The sequence below is a fragment of the Manis javanica genome, chromosome 2, assembly GCF_040802235.1.
Source record: "Manis javanica isolate MJ-LG chromosome 2, MJ_LKY, whole genome shotgun sequence".
Lineage (NCBI taxonomy): Eukaryota > Metazoa > Chordata > Mammalia > Pholidota > Manidae > Manis > Manis javanica.
The window spans coordinates 186,570,615-186,588,184 of NC_133157.1; the positions used below are offsets into that span (position 1 = coordinate 186,570,615).

Below are 17,570 nucleotides of genomic sequence, written 5' to 3' on the forward strand. Positions count from 1 at the left end.
CACTGAAGTTTTGAGAAGCACTGTGCTATAAGACACAGAATGTTTTAGTTTCTAAACATTTTGACACAATATACAGTCTAGTTAGAGAAATTATCAAGTAGGAAAGATGACAGAAGTTTAAGAATAAATAATTTTACAAGTAGAAACTTTTTATCATTGAGTTGTTTTAGTCCTAAACTAGATGATACATGGCTGTTTTAGAGAGTATTAAGAAATCCTAGCATTCCAGTTGTTATTTAGATTATACAATAACAAGCTGTGCCCCAGCCTAAGCCTTTGGGTAACAGAGAAAGTTACAGGGCTTTTCTTTCTTCAACGTGGCCTTACAGCAAGGCATTATTTAAAAGTAAGAAAAAGCCAAAAGTAATGATGTCTACAGAAGTCTGAAGTAAACTCTCTCACCAGATTACTGTCATAATAAACATAGTGCTTTTCTAAACTAAAAACAAAACCCACAACTATGCCTACCTATTACCTTAGATGTAGACACATGTGTAATTTTAACGTGCTTTCACACGTTCCAAAGTAAAATCTTTACTATTTGCTGCACAAATGATGGTGCATATCACCTTGTACTTATGCAAAGGTTTCAGTAACCAAAACATGACATTTCCAGAAAAAAATTCATCAGAATCTGTTACCAGGCAAAAATTTACCTGCTAGACTGATCAGATGATGGTCTTGGTGGCAGTGGTTCCACTGAAAACAATTCCTCACTGCCCTGCATGGCATCTATGCTAGTACTAGCCAGAGTGAAAGGTGCAGTCGGACGAGCGATCCCCATTCGGACAGGAACAATCAGTGACTCCGCTACATTGCACAATTCTTCTACAGCATAAGGTAGCAATGCCTGGAATACACGCTTGCATTTTCCAATTGGCTGTGGAATAAAGTTGCTAGAGCAGAAAGGAAAACGTAGGAATCTTTTATGAATGCTTTTATACACATACGTTGTCATTATCACAAAAAATGTGTGCAAAATTATATAAAAGTCGAAATCTACAAGGATGCCTTACTTTTTCTTTTTGGATGAAGCCATCTCCACACTAAGAATGACAAAAACCCTTGCTACTGAACGCAAAAACCTCATTGTCACAGCAATAGCTTCTTCTCTACGTCCAGGTGTGTATTTGTTTTGGAGTTCTTTCACTAGTGTACCTAGTAGAGTATCCAGGAGCTTTAAAAAATTGGAATCACAATTAATGTAAGGTATCTCATAAGATGTTTAGACATTCCTAAAGTAAAATGTTCAAACATCAACATTTCAAAATAAAAATCTCAAAATAAATTTGTAACATTTACAATGTCAGTGATTAATTTATGCCACATGCTTACCACTGTGCTTGACCTAGAGTGGGCCTCAAATGTCTGACTCCTTGCTTTTTCATCTCATAGTTCTTCTATGTGTATCAGTTAAAATTTAGAAGGACAATACCAAATATATCAAATCAGAGGAAGACTATATTCCACTCAGTGTAGAGTACTTATAGAAACAGCAAAGGAGATTCAAATATCTGTATTAATAAACTCATAATCCCATCCCTCCCCTCTTACTTAACCATTGTTATTACTTTCTAATCTCACTTCTATGCATGGTCTATCATATAGATATTAATTACAGAGAACACCCAATTTCATGTTTTGTTTTCTCTGTTGCATTACATTTCAGTAAGTAGTTAGGCTGTAATTTGATTCATTAGTCCACTATTTTGGATCCTTAAAAAATTTGTTCTGTGACATGATTTTCTTCTCTCTCATAAACATTTCCTTATGAGTGCAATGATAGTTTTATGGCTCTTGACATTGCCAGGTTGTCTTCTAAAAGAATACCAAATGCAGTGCCATTTGGTATACACCAGTGTCTGAGTGTTGTTTTTACCATAACCTCATCAGCACTGGGTTTTATGGTTAATTCTCTTTTCTAATTTCACAGCAAAAGGGTGTACTTAAAAAAATTTGCACTGAGCTACTAAAGTCTGCTCCATACATTTTTATACTGTTGTATTTTTATCACAATTAAGATTTGTACTTAGAATGAAAGGAGCTTCTACTGTTAACAGATGTTTAAATCACCCCCAAAATTCCATTCCCCTTAATGTACTATTTAATTATAGCTAATCAGTACCTAGGATTTTGGATTAATAAAATTATGGGAGACTAAGTATAAGAGACCATCCCTTTCATATGCTTGTAAATAATGATTCAAAGGACTTACCAAAATATCTGCTGTACACTTGACTATAAGGCAGTGAGTGAAACAGTCCAACCGAATTGTGCCACTTTGCTGATTGAGGTATACTTGCTCTTCTGGGAGAAGATGGCCTATCCTACTGCTGGCACTGAGACTTAAAGGGAAGGAAAGACAAAATGCACTGTGACTGCCTATGTTAATTTGGAAAATATATTATCAATCTAAACAAATTTTGAATGAATACATACGGGTCTTTATTCTCCTGTGACCCAAACATAATCATAGACTTCAACGCATTCCAGTCCTGTAAAACACGCTCCAATGCAAGCTGGGCAAATCTTGGGGGCTCTAAATCATGATCTGGCATATCTGAATCTAAAAAAGTAGAAGAAATAGTGGGCAAGACAGAAATAAACATACTGCTTTTCATGTATCATATCTGTCAGATTTACCAACCTTCTGGATTGGCTGTTTTTCGGTTACGATCCTCCCTGATTCGAGGAGGTCTGTACTGGCAGTGCTCCACCGTCTGCCTCGCAACTGTCTGCACTAAGAACAGCAAGAGATGCTCTCCCCTGCAAAAGAGAACATTATTGTGAAGAGGGGAAAAGGGCTCACAGATGAGCTGGGCTCACATTTGAGCTGTGCTTTTCCCATTTAATTTACGTCCTAAAAAATCCCACTTGCCTGCTGTTTGGCAGAGTGACCAGATTAGTAGCAGTCAGCAGGCGATAAAGTAGATCAAGTCGAGCAGATTTCTGTCCAGCAATTAGAGTTTTACATTTACATTTCTCCCAGCAATCACAATAGGCTGTCGGTGACGTCCGTTTGAGTCTAGAAATAATTCATACAAAAGTACAAAAATGAGACTTAAAAAAACAAACACAGGTCTATATTAAAACTACAGAGGCATAACTTTCTCACACTAGGCAGAATGCCTGTTAATTCATAAAAGCAAAGTATAACTATTAAAGCACACATAACAAGGATTACTTGGTATCATGACGTCTATAAAGCAACCTAAAACACTCACGAGATGAGGTACCTTGTAATGACTTGGCTACAGGTCACCTCCTCTGGAATGTCTTAATTCCCCATGGACCTAATTTGGTTTACAGGTCCTCCTACATTCTAGTGGACCCTAAAACCCTTGTGAGCAGATGTGCCTTGCTTGTGTGCTCTGACAAGACTGTAAACCCCATGAGGATGGGGAGTGTGCTTAGAAAGCAATCACTGAACACAGAGATGATCGATTGCTTTGGATTTTGAAAATAGGGAAGACAAACATATTAGCCAAAATTCTTTTAATAAAAATCAAAGTATGAATGAAATAAATGTTTTCCACTTGCCCTGTATAATTATTTAATTTGAAGTACAATAGATGCTTTGTACAAACTAATTCTCTATTACCTACACACTCTATAACTACTGCACACAGGCCACTACAGCGGATGTCCCTACTGAGATGCTGTTGCACTGCAGATGTTAGTGCTGGGTGGTGGCTGCAGAAACTAACAAAGTGGCCATGGGATAAGTCTATTGCTGGGTGAAAGGTTATATAACATTTAGTTTAAGAAGTAAACAGGGCACAGCCAAACATTCACCATGATTCCCTCCCTTCATGCTGCACTGCTGTCCTGCTAGTAAGCCCTGCTACAGGGAACCTGAGACTTTTGCTGGAGTCAAAAGACTATAAGATCCTGGTCACAGTGCATTACCACACATTGCTTTGTATATTAGCCTATTTTTATTTACAGGAGGCTACATTAGAACCAGAAAATAAATACTTCAAAATACACTTTAAATCCAAAAGTACATTTTAACAGGTAAACTGACAAGACTTCAAAAGCCTTCTGAATTATGTGACAATAAAAACACGACTTGTTATAGATTAAGACAGCAATATGAATTTAAACAGTTTATAATAGTAAGAAAGAAAACTAGAATTGTACTCACTTGCAATCATGACCTTTGTGACAAACCCTTGCACATTCTGTACAACAACAGAGTGACTCCAGCAATCCACAAGTTCGACACTCAAAAATATCCTAGAATTAAAAGGGTACACATACTTTTTAAAAGAAGGATATGTACTTTTCATCATAACAATTCTTTCTATTACATTTTAAACAAGTCAATCACAATGACAGCAGAGCAAAATTAATGTGCTCTGGAAAAGAACAGTCATGAATGGTACAACAAATATACATTTTATAATGTTATACAAATGGAAATCATATTACCAATAAGGCAAAAACATCCCAAAAGAGGTAGTACAGTTATAAAATCTGTATCAAGAGCTGTGGATCACCTAGTGAAGATTGCTCATTTTCATGATAGCCAATAACTAATTTTAATAACTCCTTCACCTCATATTTATTTAGGAATAAAATTAATTATAAAACCTGTATCAAGAGCTGTGGATCACCCAGTGAAGATTGCCCATTTTCATGATAGCCAATAACTAATTTTAATAATTCCTTCACCTCATATTTATTTAGGAATAAAATTAATTTTCTTTGGAGAATTTTATAACTCAGAGTAAGAAGAATTATCAGACTTGCAACTCCAAAGCTAAGAATTAAACTAGTGATGTTAAAAGGGAAATGAAGAAACCCTGAAGATAGCATAAATATAGGGAAATATAATATAACTTACCTGATTTATGTGCTCTGCTCCAGTCCATGTAAAACTGCAAGTATCATTACAACATAAGACATATAAAGGAGAGTCATCAGGGTTAGTACCTGATGGGCAAACCATTCCCATAAATACATCATCTTCTTTTTCACTTGAGGAGACTTCAGCTAAAAAAAGATGAGTAAGATAGTAGGTTCAGATATCAAGAAAGGATTTAATCACAGCCATCTTCTACTTTCCTCAAAAGTAAAAGCTCTAACATTTATACAATATGAATCAGAAAACTACTATATATTAATTAAAAATTGGTATTAAAAGTCAACATGCAAGGAACTCTAGTCAATTCTGGTACAAAAGTAAGCAAAGTGTGATTTTATCATAACCACATATAAGGACAATATAAATACACCATACATCAGCCACCTGTATCCTTAGCTCTGCATTAATGCTAGATTCAAGTTCTAGCTCTATTTAACCAATTATAGACAATCACATAAATTATTTATATCCAGTATTTTAAAGATAACTACTTTATTCTTTTAAAGGCTAGACAGCAGGAAGTGATATTCCTTAATGCTTTTTATTAAGCAGTAATTTCAAGTTAGAAGGAAGAACAGTAAGAAATCTGGCCTATTATTTCTATAAAATTGTATCATTACCACAAATTAACCACTGACAGGTTCTATCAGTAATCTAACTTTGTTTTAAAAAAAACTATTCATTATACTACCCATTATGGAATTTCTTTTTAATTCAAGAAATTTATACCAGCTGCTCTTTTTGATGAAAAGATACAATACACTTGAAAGAAGTATAAATGCATGAATTTTACACACACATGAACATAAAGCAACTATCTTGATAGTTTCTAAACAATTATAGTTTCTATATACAGAAATTAGAGTTGAATATGATACTGAAGAGAACCTATTCAAATTAAAAAATAAGCAAGTCACTTAGGACTTGAAATAAATTACCTTTTGCAATTTTCTGGGCTGTTTCTAAGATGGTAATTGCAGCAGGATAAGCTCGGCCACTTACAGCTGACATAAACGGGGTCATCCCTCTTGCATCCCTAAAATGAGAAAAAGTATACATAAATATATTGATTATCAATTATCTTCCTTCCAAATTATAAAAGAAATCTATGTTTATGTTAAAACAAAAACTACTTTTGTTTTATTAAATAATGTTCTACCATTCAAAGAAAATCATTGCTATTATTTTCTGGTCTCATCTCACTTAAGGAAGCAAGCCACCTCTGGGGAACCCTTGTCTCTCTAGACTAGACTCTCCGTTCTTGACCTTAGTGACACTAGAGAACCGAACAGCAAGGGCTCTGGAGTTGAGCTAATACTTTCTAGGAGTGGGAATAGCAAATAGGCTCTATCTCAGACAATGATGAGGATTTAATGAATTATTACTTTAAAACCTTTAGCAAAAGGCCTAGTAAATAACTTTTATTCAATAAATGTCAGCTATTGTAATGTACTTTCTCTGTTCTTCGCTGAATTTCTATTTCCTCCTGGATCCTTTGCATTTCCTAAAATTCAGTCCTCAACCATTTGTGCCTCTCTCTCATCTACCATAGCAACTGCCATTTCCATGATGATAACAGAGTTCCAACACCTTACACTGGCTTACTTGGTAAGTCTACTTGAAATTTCCCAGTGATACCTCATAAATAACATGTCTAAAAATGAGTATCATCTTTCTTCCCAAACCTGCTCTTCCTGACTTGTCTACACTTGCCAACAGTATCACTGTTGTAAGTAACTAAGACAAAAAACTTGGACTCTTCACGAAGTCTTCCTTTTAAATCAATTTTTTAGTCTTCCATTTCAACAACTCATTAGTGCCATTTATTGCAAAACATATACCAAAGGCTACAGGTGGACAGACAAAACACAGCCTTGATTCTAGCCTTTACTCTTGTCTTTTTTAGTCCTTTTTATGCCACCACCACATTGTAATTCTTAGAACCCCATTTCAATACTATTACTGCCTAACCAAAGTCATTATTTAGAAGATTCAAGCCCAAAGAATAGGAACCAAAGTGGTGGCTTTACCCTAATTTTCCTGACTCAGTGGGTACTGTTCTCCTATTCTAATCCTCCACTTTCAATTGGATGAGTCACTGTTTCTTAAAATGTTTATGCTTTTCCATTTCTATGTTATTGCTCACTCTTGTCCAAAACTATTTCTCATGGTTCTACTCAAACTTTTTCACAAACCTCCTTAGTACAGAATAAATTCATTTCTTCCTTCTGTTTAATCCAAAATATACTTAATCCCTCTATCCCAAATTAAAATACATGTTACAAATGTCTAATATCTCAATTTGATTATGGACTACCAGCAGGCAGAGATAAAGTTTTATTCTGCAATGCAGTGTTTTTCAGTTTTTTTGAACACTCCCACACTGTTAATTAAAAGCAAACCAACCAACCAAAAGAAGCATCATACTTCGTCTCAAGTAAATATGAGCTGGTTGCAAATAATAGAATTTTCTGCATGTTTCCCATCATCTTTTTGTGATTTTATCAAAATTTACTTTCTTTAGCTTTTATTAAAAGCAAAATTCAATCACCCACAACTAGTATTGAAGGAAGGCTGAGGGAATCCTTAAATTGAAAATAACAAATACTCTTTTTTAAAATCCTTCCTCCAAATAGATATTTCATGGAACTGATAGGGAGAAAAAAGCATAAGTTGCAGTACATGTATCAGACAAAATAGACTTCAAAACAAAGAAAGTCACAAGAGGCAAAGAACGTTACATAATGATAAAAGTATCAATCCAACAGGAAGATATAACCATTATCAATATCTATGTGCCCAACACAAGAGCACCTACATTATCTTAAACAAATACTAACAGAATTAAAGGGGAAATAGAATGCAATGCATTCATTCTAGGAGACTTCAACACTCCACTTACTCTGAAGGACAGATCAAGAGACAGAGGCACTGAACAACACATTAGAACAGACGGACCTAACACACATCTACAGAACTCTACACCCAAAAGCAACAGAATACACATTCTTCTCAAGTGCACATGGAATATACATTCTTCTCAAGAATACACATTCTTCTCAAGTGCACATTTTCAAGAATAGATCATATACTAAGGCCACAAAAAGAGCCTCGGTAAATTCAAAAATTTGAATTGAATGGATGTACTAAGAGGAAAGTATACTGCAATACAGACCTACCTCAGGAAAGAACAATCCCATATGAGCTCTCTAAACTAACAATTAACAAAACTAGAAAAAGAAGAACAAATGAGTCCTGAAGTCAGTAAAAGGAGGGACATAATAAAGATCAGAGCAAAAATAAATAAAATCGAGAAGAATAAAGCAATGGAATCAATGAAAGCAAGAGCTGGTTCTTCAAGAAAATAAACAAAATAGATAAACCCCTAGCCAGACATATCAAGAAAAAAAGAGTCTACTCACATAAACAGAATCAGAAATGAGAAAGGAAAAATCACTACAGACACCACAGAAATACAAAGAATTATGAGAGAATACTATGAAAAATTATATGCTAACAAACTGGATAATCTAGAAGAAATGGATGACTTTCTAGAAAAATACAACCTTCCAAGTCTGACCCAGAAAGAAACAGAAAATCTGAACAGACCAATTACCAGCAATGAAATTGAACTGGTAACCAAAAACCTACCTAAGAACAAAACCCTAGGACCAGATGGCTTCACCACTGAATTTTATCAAACATTTAGTGAAGACCTAACACCCACCCTCCTTAAAGTTTTCCAAAGAGTGAAGAAGAGGGAATACTTTCAAAAGTCACTCTAATACCAAAACCAGGCAAAGACACCACAAAAAATATATATATATATATATATATATATACACACCAATACCCCTCATGAACACAGATAGAAAAATACTCAACAAAAATTAGCAAACCGAATTCAAAAATATATCAAAAGATCATCCATCATGATCAAGTAGAATTTATTCTAGGGATGCAAGGATGGTACAACATTCGAAAATCCATCATCATCATCCACCACATAAACAAAAAGAAGGACAAAAACCACATGATCATCTCCATAGATGCTGAATAAGCATTTGGCAACATTCAACATCCATTCATGATAAAAACTCTCAACAAAATGGGTATAGAGAGCAAGTACCTCAACAAAATAAAGGCCATATACAATAAACCCACAGTCAACATTTTACTTAACAGCGAGAAGCTGAAAGCTTTTCATTTAAAATCAGGAACAAGACAAGGACGCCCAGTCTCCCCACTTCTATTCAACATCGTACTGGAGGTCCTAGTCATGGCAATCAGACAACACAAAGAAATAAAAGGCATCCAGATTGGCAAGGAAGAAGTTAAACAGTCCAGATTGGCAAGGAAGAAGTTAAACGGTCCCTGTTTGCAGATGACATGATACTGTACATAAAAAAATTAAAGAATCCACTTCCAAACTACTAGATCTAATATTGGAATTCATCAAAGTTGCAGGATACAAAAATTAATATGCAGAAATCTGTGGCATTCCTATATACTAACAATGACCTAGCAGAAAGAGAAATCAGGAAAACAATTCCATTCACAGTTGCATCAAAAAGAGTAAAATACCTAGGAATAAACTTAACCAAGGCAGTGAAAGACCTATACTCTGAAAATTACATGACACTCAGGAAAGAAATGAAATAAAGAAGATACCAATAAATGGAAACACATCCTGTGCTCATGGATAGGAAGAATTAATATTGTTAAAATGGCCGTCCTGCCTAAAGACATCTACAGATTCAATGCAATTCCTACCAACAGCATTTGTCAACGAACTAAAGAAAATTGTTCTAAAATTCATATGGAACCACAAAGACCCCAAATAGCCAAAGCAATCCTGGAAAGGAAGAATGAAACTGGGGGGATCTCGCTTCCCAACTTCAAGCTCTACTACAAAGCCACAGTAAACAAGACAATTTGGTACTGGCACAAGAGCAGACCCACAGACCAATGGAACAGAATAGAGAGTCCTGACATAAACCCAACCATTATGGTCAGTTAATATATGATAGAGGAGCCGTGCACATGCAATGGGGAAACAACAGCCTCTTCAACAGCTGGTGTTGGCAAAACTAGACAGCTACTTGCAAAAGAATGACACTGGATTATTGTTTAACCCCATACACAAAAGTAAACTTGAAATGGATCAAAGACCTGAATATAAGTCATGAAACCATAAAACTCTTAGAAGACAACACAGGCAAAAATCTCCTGAACATAAGCATGAGCAACTTCTTCCTAAATGCATCTCCTCGAGCAAGGGAAACAAAAGCAAAAATGAACTCATGGGACTACATCAAACTAAAAAGTTTCTGTACAGCAAAGGACACCACCAACAGAAAAAAAACTGCATCCTACAGTATGGGAGAATATATTTGTAAATGACATATCCGACAAGGGATCAACATCCAAAATATATAAAGACTCACATGCCTCAACACCTAAAAAGCAAGTAAACCAATTAAAAAATGGGCAGAGGATATGAAGAGACAGTTCTCCAAAGAAGAAATTCAGATGACCAACAGACACATGAAAAGATGCTCCACATCACTAATCATCAGGGAAATGCAAATTAAAACCACAATGAGATTATCACCTCACACCAGTAAGGATGACCAGCATTGAAAAGACTAAGAACAACAAATGCTGGTGAGGATGCAGAGAAAGGGGAACCCTCCTACACTGCTGGTGGGAATGTAAGCTAATTCAACCATTGTGGAAAGCAATATGGAGGTTCCTCAAAAAACTAAAAAGAGAAATACCATTTAACCTGGGAATCCCACTCCTTGGAATTTACCCAAAGAATACAACTTCTCAGATTCAAAAAGACATATGGACCCCTATGCTTATCGCAGCACTATTTACAATAGCCAAGAAATGGAAGCAACCTAAGTGTCCATCAGTAGATGAATGGATAAAGAAGATGTGGTGCATGTACACAATGGAATACTATTCAGCCAAGAGAAATAAACAAATCCTACCATTTGCAACAACATGGATGGAGCTGGAGGATATTAGGATATTATGCTCAGTGAAATAAGCCAGGCATAGAAAGACAAGTACCAAATGATTTCCCTCATTTGTGGAGTATAACTATGAAGCCAAACTGAAGGAACAAAACAGCAGCAGATTCACAGACTCCGAGAAGGGACTAGTGGTTACCAAAGGGAAGGGGTGTGGGAAAGCAAGTGGGGAGGAAGGGAGATGGGGATTGAGGGGTATTATGTTTAGTACACATGGTGTGAGGGGTCACGGGGAAAACAGTGCAGCACAGAGAAGGCAAACAGTGAATCTGTGGCATCTTACTACACTGATGGACAGTGACTGCATTGGGGTATGGGTGGGGACTTGATAATATGGGTAAATGTAGTAACCACATTGTTTTTTTCATGTGAAACCTTCATAAGAATGTATATTAATAATACCTTAATAAAAAATTTTTTAAATACAATAAAATAAAATCCTTCCTCCTCAGCATACACATGCATCCCCATCACAGCCATGCTTGAACTGGTAACATTCAATTGTTTTGATGTATTCTCCTAGAACTTTGTGTACTGCCAAACACAATTAAGGAAGACATTTTTCTTAACTGAGTCATCTATATGTTAACTACTTTCCAGCTATACCACTTAGAAAAATTTTTTAGCATCTCCAGGGAAGTCTATATTTGTAACATAAAAAGGACCCATATGGGAATCTCTATGTTTATCACCTAAAAGATAAAAGAAATTTGCTGCTCCTGAAATTTGTTTCAACCCTGCCATCAATAATACCAGCTTATTCTGGCCTGTGCATAAAGTAAAACAACAAATTTGACTGGATCTGTACTGTCAGAACTCAACCAAGAATTAGGAGAAGTGCAAGTTGCAGCGCTCCAAAATCTTGCGACTATAGACCATCTACTGTTAAAAGAACATATGGGATGTGAACAGTTCCCAGGAATGTGTTGTTTTAATTTGACTGATTTTTCTCAAACTATTCAAATTCAGTTAGACAATATCCATCATATCATTGATAAGTTTTCACAAATGCCTAGGGTACCTAACTGGTTTTCTTGATTTCACTGGATATGGTTGGTAATTGTAGGTCTGCTTTGGTTATGTAGCTGTATTCCTATTATGTTAATGTGTGTATGCAATTTAATTAGTAGTTTAAAACCTATACATGCTTAAGTTACTCTACAAGAAGATATGTCAAAGAAATAATCAATCTTCCCATGTTTTCTTCCGTCTGCTACTATTTCTATAGCTTTTCTTTTTCCTTCCTAATTACAACCCTTAAGTAGAATTCGTGCCTCATATCGAAATTACCAAGTATCATAATTCTTCCAAGTGGTAAAGATACCTCAAGACAAATGCTGGGCATAGAAGCCACAGGGCATAAATCTGCAAAGAAGTAAAAAGCTAACCTTTTCAAACAATATTGCTTCTCTCTCACTTACCAACTTTACATTTCCCTGTATGGCCCCAAAAGATGACTGGTTAGCCAGAGACGGGTAAGATTCCTCAAGGGAGGAACAACTTAAGACAGGCAGAGTGGCAGGGGGGCCATCAGGTGAGAAATTGGGGATCAACAGAGGTGAGGCTTAGAACCTCACCCCCCCTGTTTTGAGAGAAATCTTCTGCATCCGTGGATGTTTTGTTGCCCTTGTCTAGCTCAGATTAATACTTAGTCTATAGGCACACACCTGATCATCTACATTTGCCCTCTTACAGCACTAAACTATGTTTTCTACCTTTATCTTGCATCTACCTACCACTTCAGCATTTTATTAAAAATAATAATAATAGTAATAATAAGGGAGAAATATGGGATTCACATATAAATCATGTATAAAAATCAAACAAATAATATTTGACCTGATTGTTTATAGTTCATGATGCGTGATCAAAACCGAAAGTTTCTGTGATATGACTGTCCTTGCACTGTTCACCATGTAAGAACTTATTCACTAAGTAAGAACTTGTTCACCATGTAAGAACTTGTTTGTTATGCTTTAGAAGATTGGAGACTGTTGAGAATTAGGCTTGGGGTTGATTAATGATTGTGCATTGAGTCCCCTATACAGAATTTTATTGTGGTTAACAACCATCTGATCAATAAATATGAGAGATGTCTTCTCAAAAAAAAAAAAAATAATAATAATAATACCAGCTTATTAATAGAATGTCGTATTGAGTGTTTTCCAGAAAATGGTATATATTTTGTGTGTGTGTTGGTGGGGAGGGAGGTGGTGGCAGGGTGGGGGGCCAACCACTGTGAGGATACTAAAATAGTGAAATAGAAATTAACTGTAGAAATGAAAAATCTATTAAAAACAGAGAAAGGGTGCCTCATATCGAATTTACCGAGTATCGTAATTCCTCCAGGTGGTAAAGATACCTCAAGACAAGTGCTGGGCATAGAAGCCACAGGGCATAAATCTGCAAAGAAGTAAAAAGCTAACCTTTTCAAACAATATGGCTTCTCTCTCACTTACCAACTTTACATTTCCTTGTATGGCCCCGGAAGATGACTGGTTAGCCAGAGACGGGTAAGATTCCTCAAGGGAGGAACAACCTAAGACAGGCACAGTCGCAGGGGGGCCATCAGGTGAGAATTTGGGGATCAACAGAGGTGAGGCTCAGAACCTCACCCCCCCTGCTTTGAGAGAAATCTTTGGCATCCGTGGATGTCTTACTGTCCTTGTCTAGCCTGGATTAATACTTAGTCCATAGGCACACACCTGATCATCTGATCATCTACATTTGCCCTCTTACAGTACTAAACTATGTTTTCTACCTTTATCTTGCATCTACCTACCACTTCAGCATTTTATTAAAAATAATAATAATAATAATAATAGAGGGAGAAATGTGGGATCAACATATAAATCAAGTACAAAAATCAAATGAATATTCATATTTGACCTGATTGTTTATAGGTCATAATGCGTGATCAAAACCGAACGTTTCTGTGATGAATGCCCTTGTACTGTTCACCATGTAAGAATTTATTCACTATGTAAGAATTCATTCACCATGTAAGAACTTGTTCGTTGTGCTTCAGAAGATTGGAGACTGACAAGAATTAGGCTTGAGATGGATTGATTAATGATTGTACATTGAGCATTGACCCCCTATACTGAATTTTACTGTTGTTAACAACCATTTGATCAATAAATATGAGAGATACCCTCTCAAAAAAAAAAAAAAAAACAGAGAAAGGGACTAAGAACACATGGTAGGTTTTTAGATAAGACCGAATCATTTTGAGGAAATTACACAAAGACGATATGCTCAAAATACCACATATGAAACTAAAATGACAACTGCGAAAACAAAAAATAGATACACTGTATTTGTATGCATACCATTTTTATCTATATGTCAAACCACTAATAAATTGTAAGCTGCTTCTGTAGTAGTAACTTTACTTACAATCCAATGACTGATTTTATTAGTGGGGCAGCCTTTACTAATGTAATGATTTAAAATTCATAAATTGGATCATTTTCATCCTAAGGTCAATTAAGTCTTAAACATATAAAAACTCCCTTGCCCTCAGAAATAAAAATTTTAAAGTACATCTTCTTGTACTTAAATATGGAGACATGGCATTAAGGTTGATGACTGGAAGTCTCACTTCTGCAGTCAAGAGACAGACCAGGGTTGGAATTCCAGCTGTAACTCACTAGTTTTGTGACCCTGAGCAAGTTAATTAAGCTCTAAGCCGTTTTTCTCAAATGTAACATCGGATCTTTCCTACTCTAGACACTTATTGCTAGAATTAGAAGAGAATTCTTAGATTATAAACTCTGCATAACCTCATGACTACAAGCCAAGAATTCCAAAGAAACCACTAGAATAATCCAAGGAGTTGTGAACTACAGATTCCAGGTGCTATCCCAGACTTAATGACAGAAGGAATTCAGTACTAGATTCTGACAAACTATTTCAAATTCACATAAGATAGCTGTCTGTGTACAGCAAGAAGATCATCTTAAATATTAAGAAGTAAAAGAACCTAAGCTAAATCTTTGTATCAAAAGTGCATTAAACTTCTTACTTGGCAGAGAGGAGTTCTCGTAGATAGGGCTGCAGAACAACACTGTCACATAACAATTTTAAGATAAAATGAGCATTGGCTTTTCGATCCTTGGATTCTACTACTGACGGCTCTGTGGAAGGACCTGTAATTAAGCAGATCCGTTTGGTAACAAAACAAGATAAACAAGACAGAGTAAAAGATTTTCATCGAGTAATATACCAAGTGTTTATTAAATAAACCACCAGAAAATTAGTACTAGTAAAAATTAGTACCTTCATTATAGAGAATTTAAACACATTAACACACTTAACAAATCTCAACTAATGGAAACGTACATACGTAAACACCACAATTTCGCTGACATATGGAAAATAATTCAGAGATTTAGATGCTTTCCAAGCCAAGGGAAGTGTCCTTGAGATAAAGTGTGAATCGGCAGAAATCTATTAACAAAGTGTGTCCTTTTATCTTCCAAATGCCTAGGCAGATAAAATAGTGCAGATTCTCACCTGGAATGGTGGAGGTGCTTGGTCCTTGACCGGTGCCAGTCGCTGCTGTGGTAAGAGATCCCACAGCAGGGGCCAGGATAAAATCAATGTCACCATCTTTCAGTAAACAGAACAGCAGGATGTACATCATTATAGGCAACATATCCCTAACATGTTCTCTTAACTGGCCTTAAGGCTTTTCTCTGCAAGCCAAAGGTCAAATCAGATAGAGGTTTAAGTAGACATTATAAGAGAAGGACTCCACTAGGCCAATGATTGACTTATCTTGATATATTACTAGCTAGCTTCTTTTCTTATCAGTACTGAAATATACACTTCAATAAAAGAGGAATACCTGAGAAGAGTTCCTAGAATTTTAATTTTTAAGTTACAAAAAGCCTTAAACCAAATCTTTATAACTCAAGTAGTTATAATTTACTCATTATGCTACTTTTAGGTATTTCAGGTTTCTAAATATCCCATTAAAATGTCCAATTTCTTTTCTTTCATGACCATATCTTTTTGTTAAACACTGAACAAGAAACAGATCTTACCAGGATCCATAGCAGGGGGGTCAGGAACCCAGCTAGGGGGTGCTATTGGGGGAGAGACTGGATCCTGGTGGTCACTGGACGATGCGCCGGCTTCATGTCTACCCAAACCTGCCGCTCTCAACGAACGTCTCATCATTTCCCGTAATCGCAAACTAGAAGAACAGGGACAAAATCAGGGCTCACTACTACGTCACAATGTAATGAAAAAGTGCACAGAACTTTTCATCAAGTTTGTTCTACAAGCAAACACTCCAGGCAAGGGAAGTGAAGTACAAATGCCAATTCTGGAATGACGGAATAAGTCGGTGAGAGACAGAAACCAAACTGGGGCACCTAGTACCCAGTTCAGCACTAAAACCATTATATTAAGCTCCCACATAAACTTAGGCACAGGGAACAAAAGTTGCAGTGAATAAGATTAGAAAATAATCTTTCATACAGTTATGATAAACAAACAGATGAACATTAAAAACAAAAATTTGTTTGTCCCCAGTTAGCCCACTATAATCCTTTTCTGTGATCTCAAAAACAATTGAACTAATATCCACACAAATTCAAAGACCAATTTAGATTTATTTTTCATACAAAAAAAAAGATATTTTAACAGTACAACTTGCATCCCAAGGAAATGAATGAACTGGAGCTTGTAAAATGTGTTGTTAGATTAATATCTGGGCGTGATTTTTTTTCTCCTGCTACATGGGAAAAAAATGCTGCACAGGTGTGCACATCACTAAAAAGAAAAAGAAATAATCACAAACACAGACCTTGTTAAGGGAAGTGGTAACTACCTGAAAAAAAAATCTATACCTCTCAATAAATGCTTACAACAGCTACAAAATTAACACATGAAGAACTAACAACAATTGAGAGAGAGCACAGAAGGCAAATCCCTTCAACTCAGCCACAATTTTAGAGCCTCTAAATGAATAAGGAGTAAAAATTCAATTTTAAGGGCCAGGCAACACATAAGGGATTTAATTCTCCCATGCAGACTGAATCCCAAAGACATATTTCTGATGTTTAAGACCTAATACCTTACCAGGTGAGCATTATATGTCTACAAATAAGTAATTTAGAAAGATTTCTACTAATGTTTGAATCTCTAATTATAATTATTGTTTAATCCAAGGGTAAACGTGTTTTTCCCTATCAATACATTTTCAATTTTATACGGAAAAAAAATTTTAAAGCAAAAAATGTTTTACAAAAATATCTTTTAAATGTTACTTTCAGGAACACATCTGATTTATAAGGAGCACATCTAATTTATGTATGATGATGTACCTTTGGAAACAGCATTCTTTGGAAGATTCTGCAAAGTAAATTTTAATGTTTCAAATAATATATTAGTTATTATAGTACTCACTATTAAAAATACCTATAGTTAATTCTTTATGGTATCAATATTTACTCTCTCTCAATTTAGAATCTTGAGTGTAAGAGTTTTTATGATACAAGGGGAGCAGGCACAGCGAGTATTTCAGTCGAGGTCACCTCCCCGTCCAAAGACATCAAACCCACAGAGAAAGGCAGGCTTCTTACCAGTAACAGCACACACCAGGGTGACTGTTCACACTGTGATGCTCCTATACAATTTTAATTAAG

At 35.7% G+C, this 17,570-nt stretch overlaps 1 protein-coding gene across 4 annotated transcripts in view; it reads right to left on the bottom strand.

The window, feature by feature from the left end:
* UBR5 (ubiquitin protein ligase E3 component n-recognin 5) overlaps positions 1 to 17,570 on the bottom strand; it is a 133,119-nt gene that overhangs the window by 34,358 nt on the left and 81,191 nt on the right. For all 4 annotated transcript variants that reach the window (XR_012128341.1, XM_073229914.1, XM_036995290.2 and 1 more), the window contains exons 23-34: positions 15,963 to 16,114; positions 15,430 to 15,525; positions 14,939 to 15,062; positions 5,809 to 5,906; positions 4,850 to 4,998; positions 4,148 to 4,239; positions 2,879 to 3,025; positions 2,648 to 2,766; positions 2,440 to 2,566; positions 2,216 to 2,345; positions 1,017 to 1,177; positions 657 to 896 (exon numbers count right to left, since the gene is read on the bottom strand). Coding sequence is in view for 3 of the 4 variants with exons in the window: in XM_073229914.1 (XP_073086015.1) it covers positions 657 to 896; positions 1,017 to 1,177; positions 2,216 to 2,345; positions 2,440 to 2,566; positions 2,648 to 2,766; positions 2,879 to 3,025; positions 4,148 to 4,239; positions 4,850 to 4,998; positions 5,809 to 5,906; positions 14,939 to 15,062; positions 15,430 to 15,525; positions 15,963 to 16,114 (1,635 nt within the window). In the remaining variant the exon portion in view is untranslated. The remainder of the gene's footprint in view (positions 1 to 656; positions 897 to 1,016; positions 1,178 to 2,215; positions 2,346 to 2,439; positions 2,567 to 2,647; positions 2,767 to 2,878; positions 3,026 to 4,147; positions 4,240 to 4,849; positions 4,999 to 5,808; positions 5,907 to 14,938; positions 15,063 to 15,429; positions 15,526 to 15,962; positions 16,115 to 17,570) is intronic.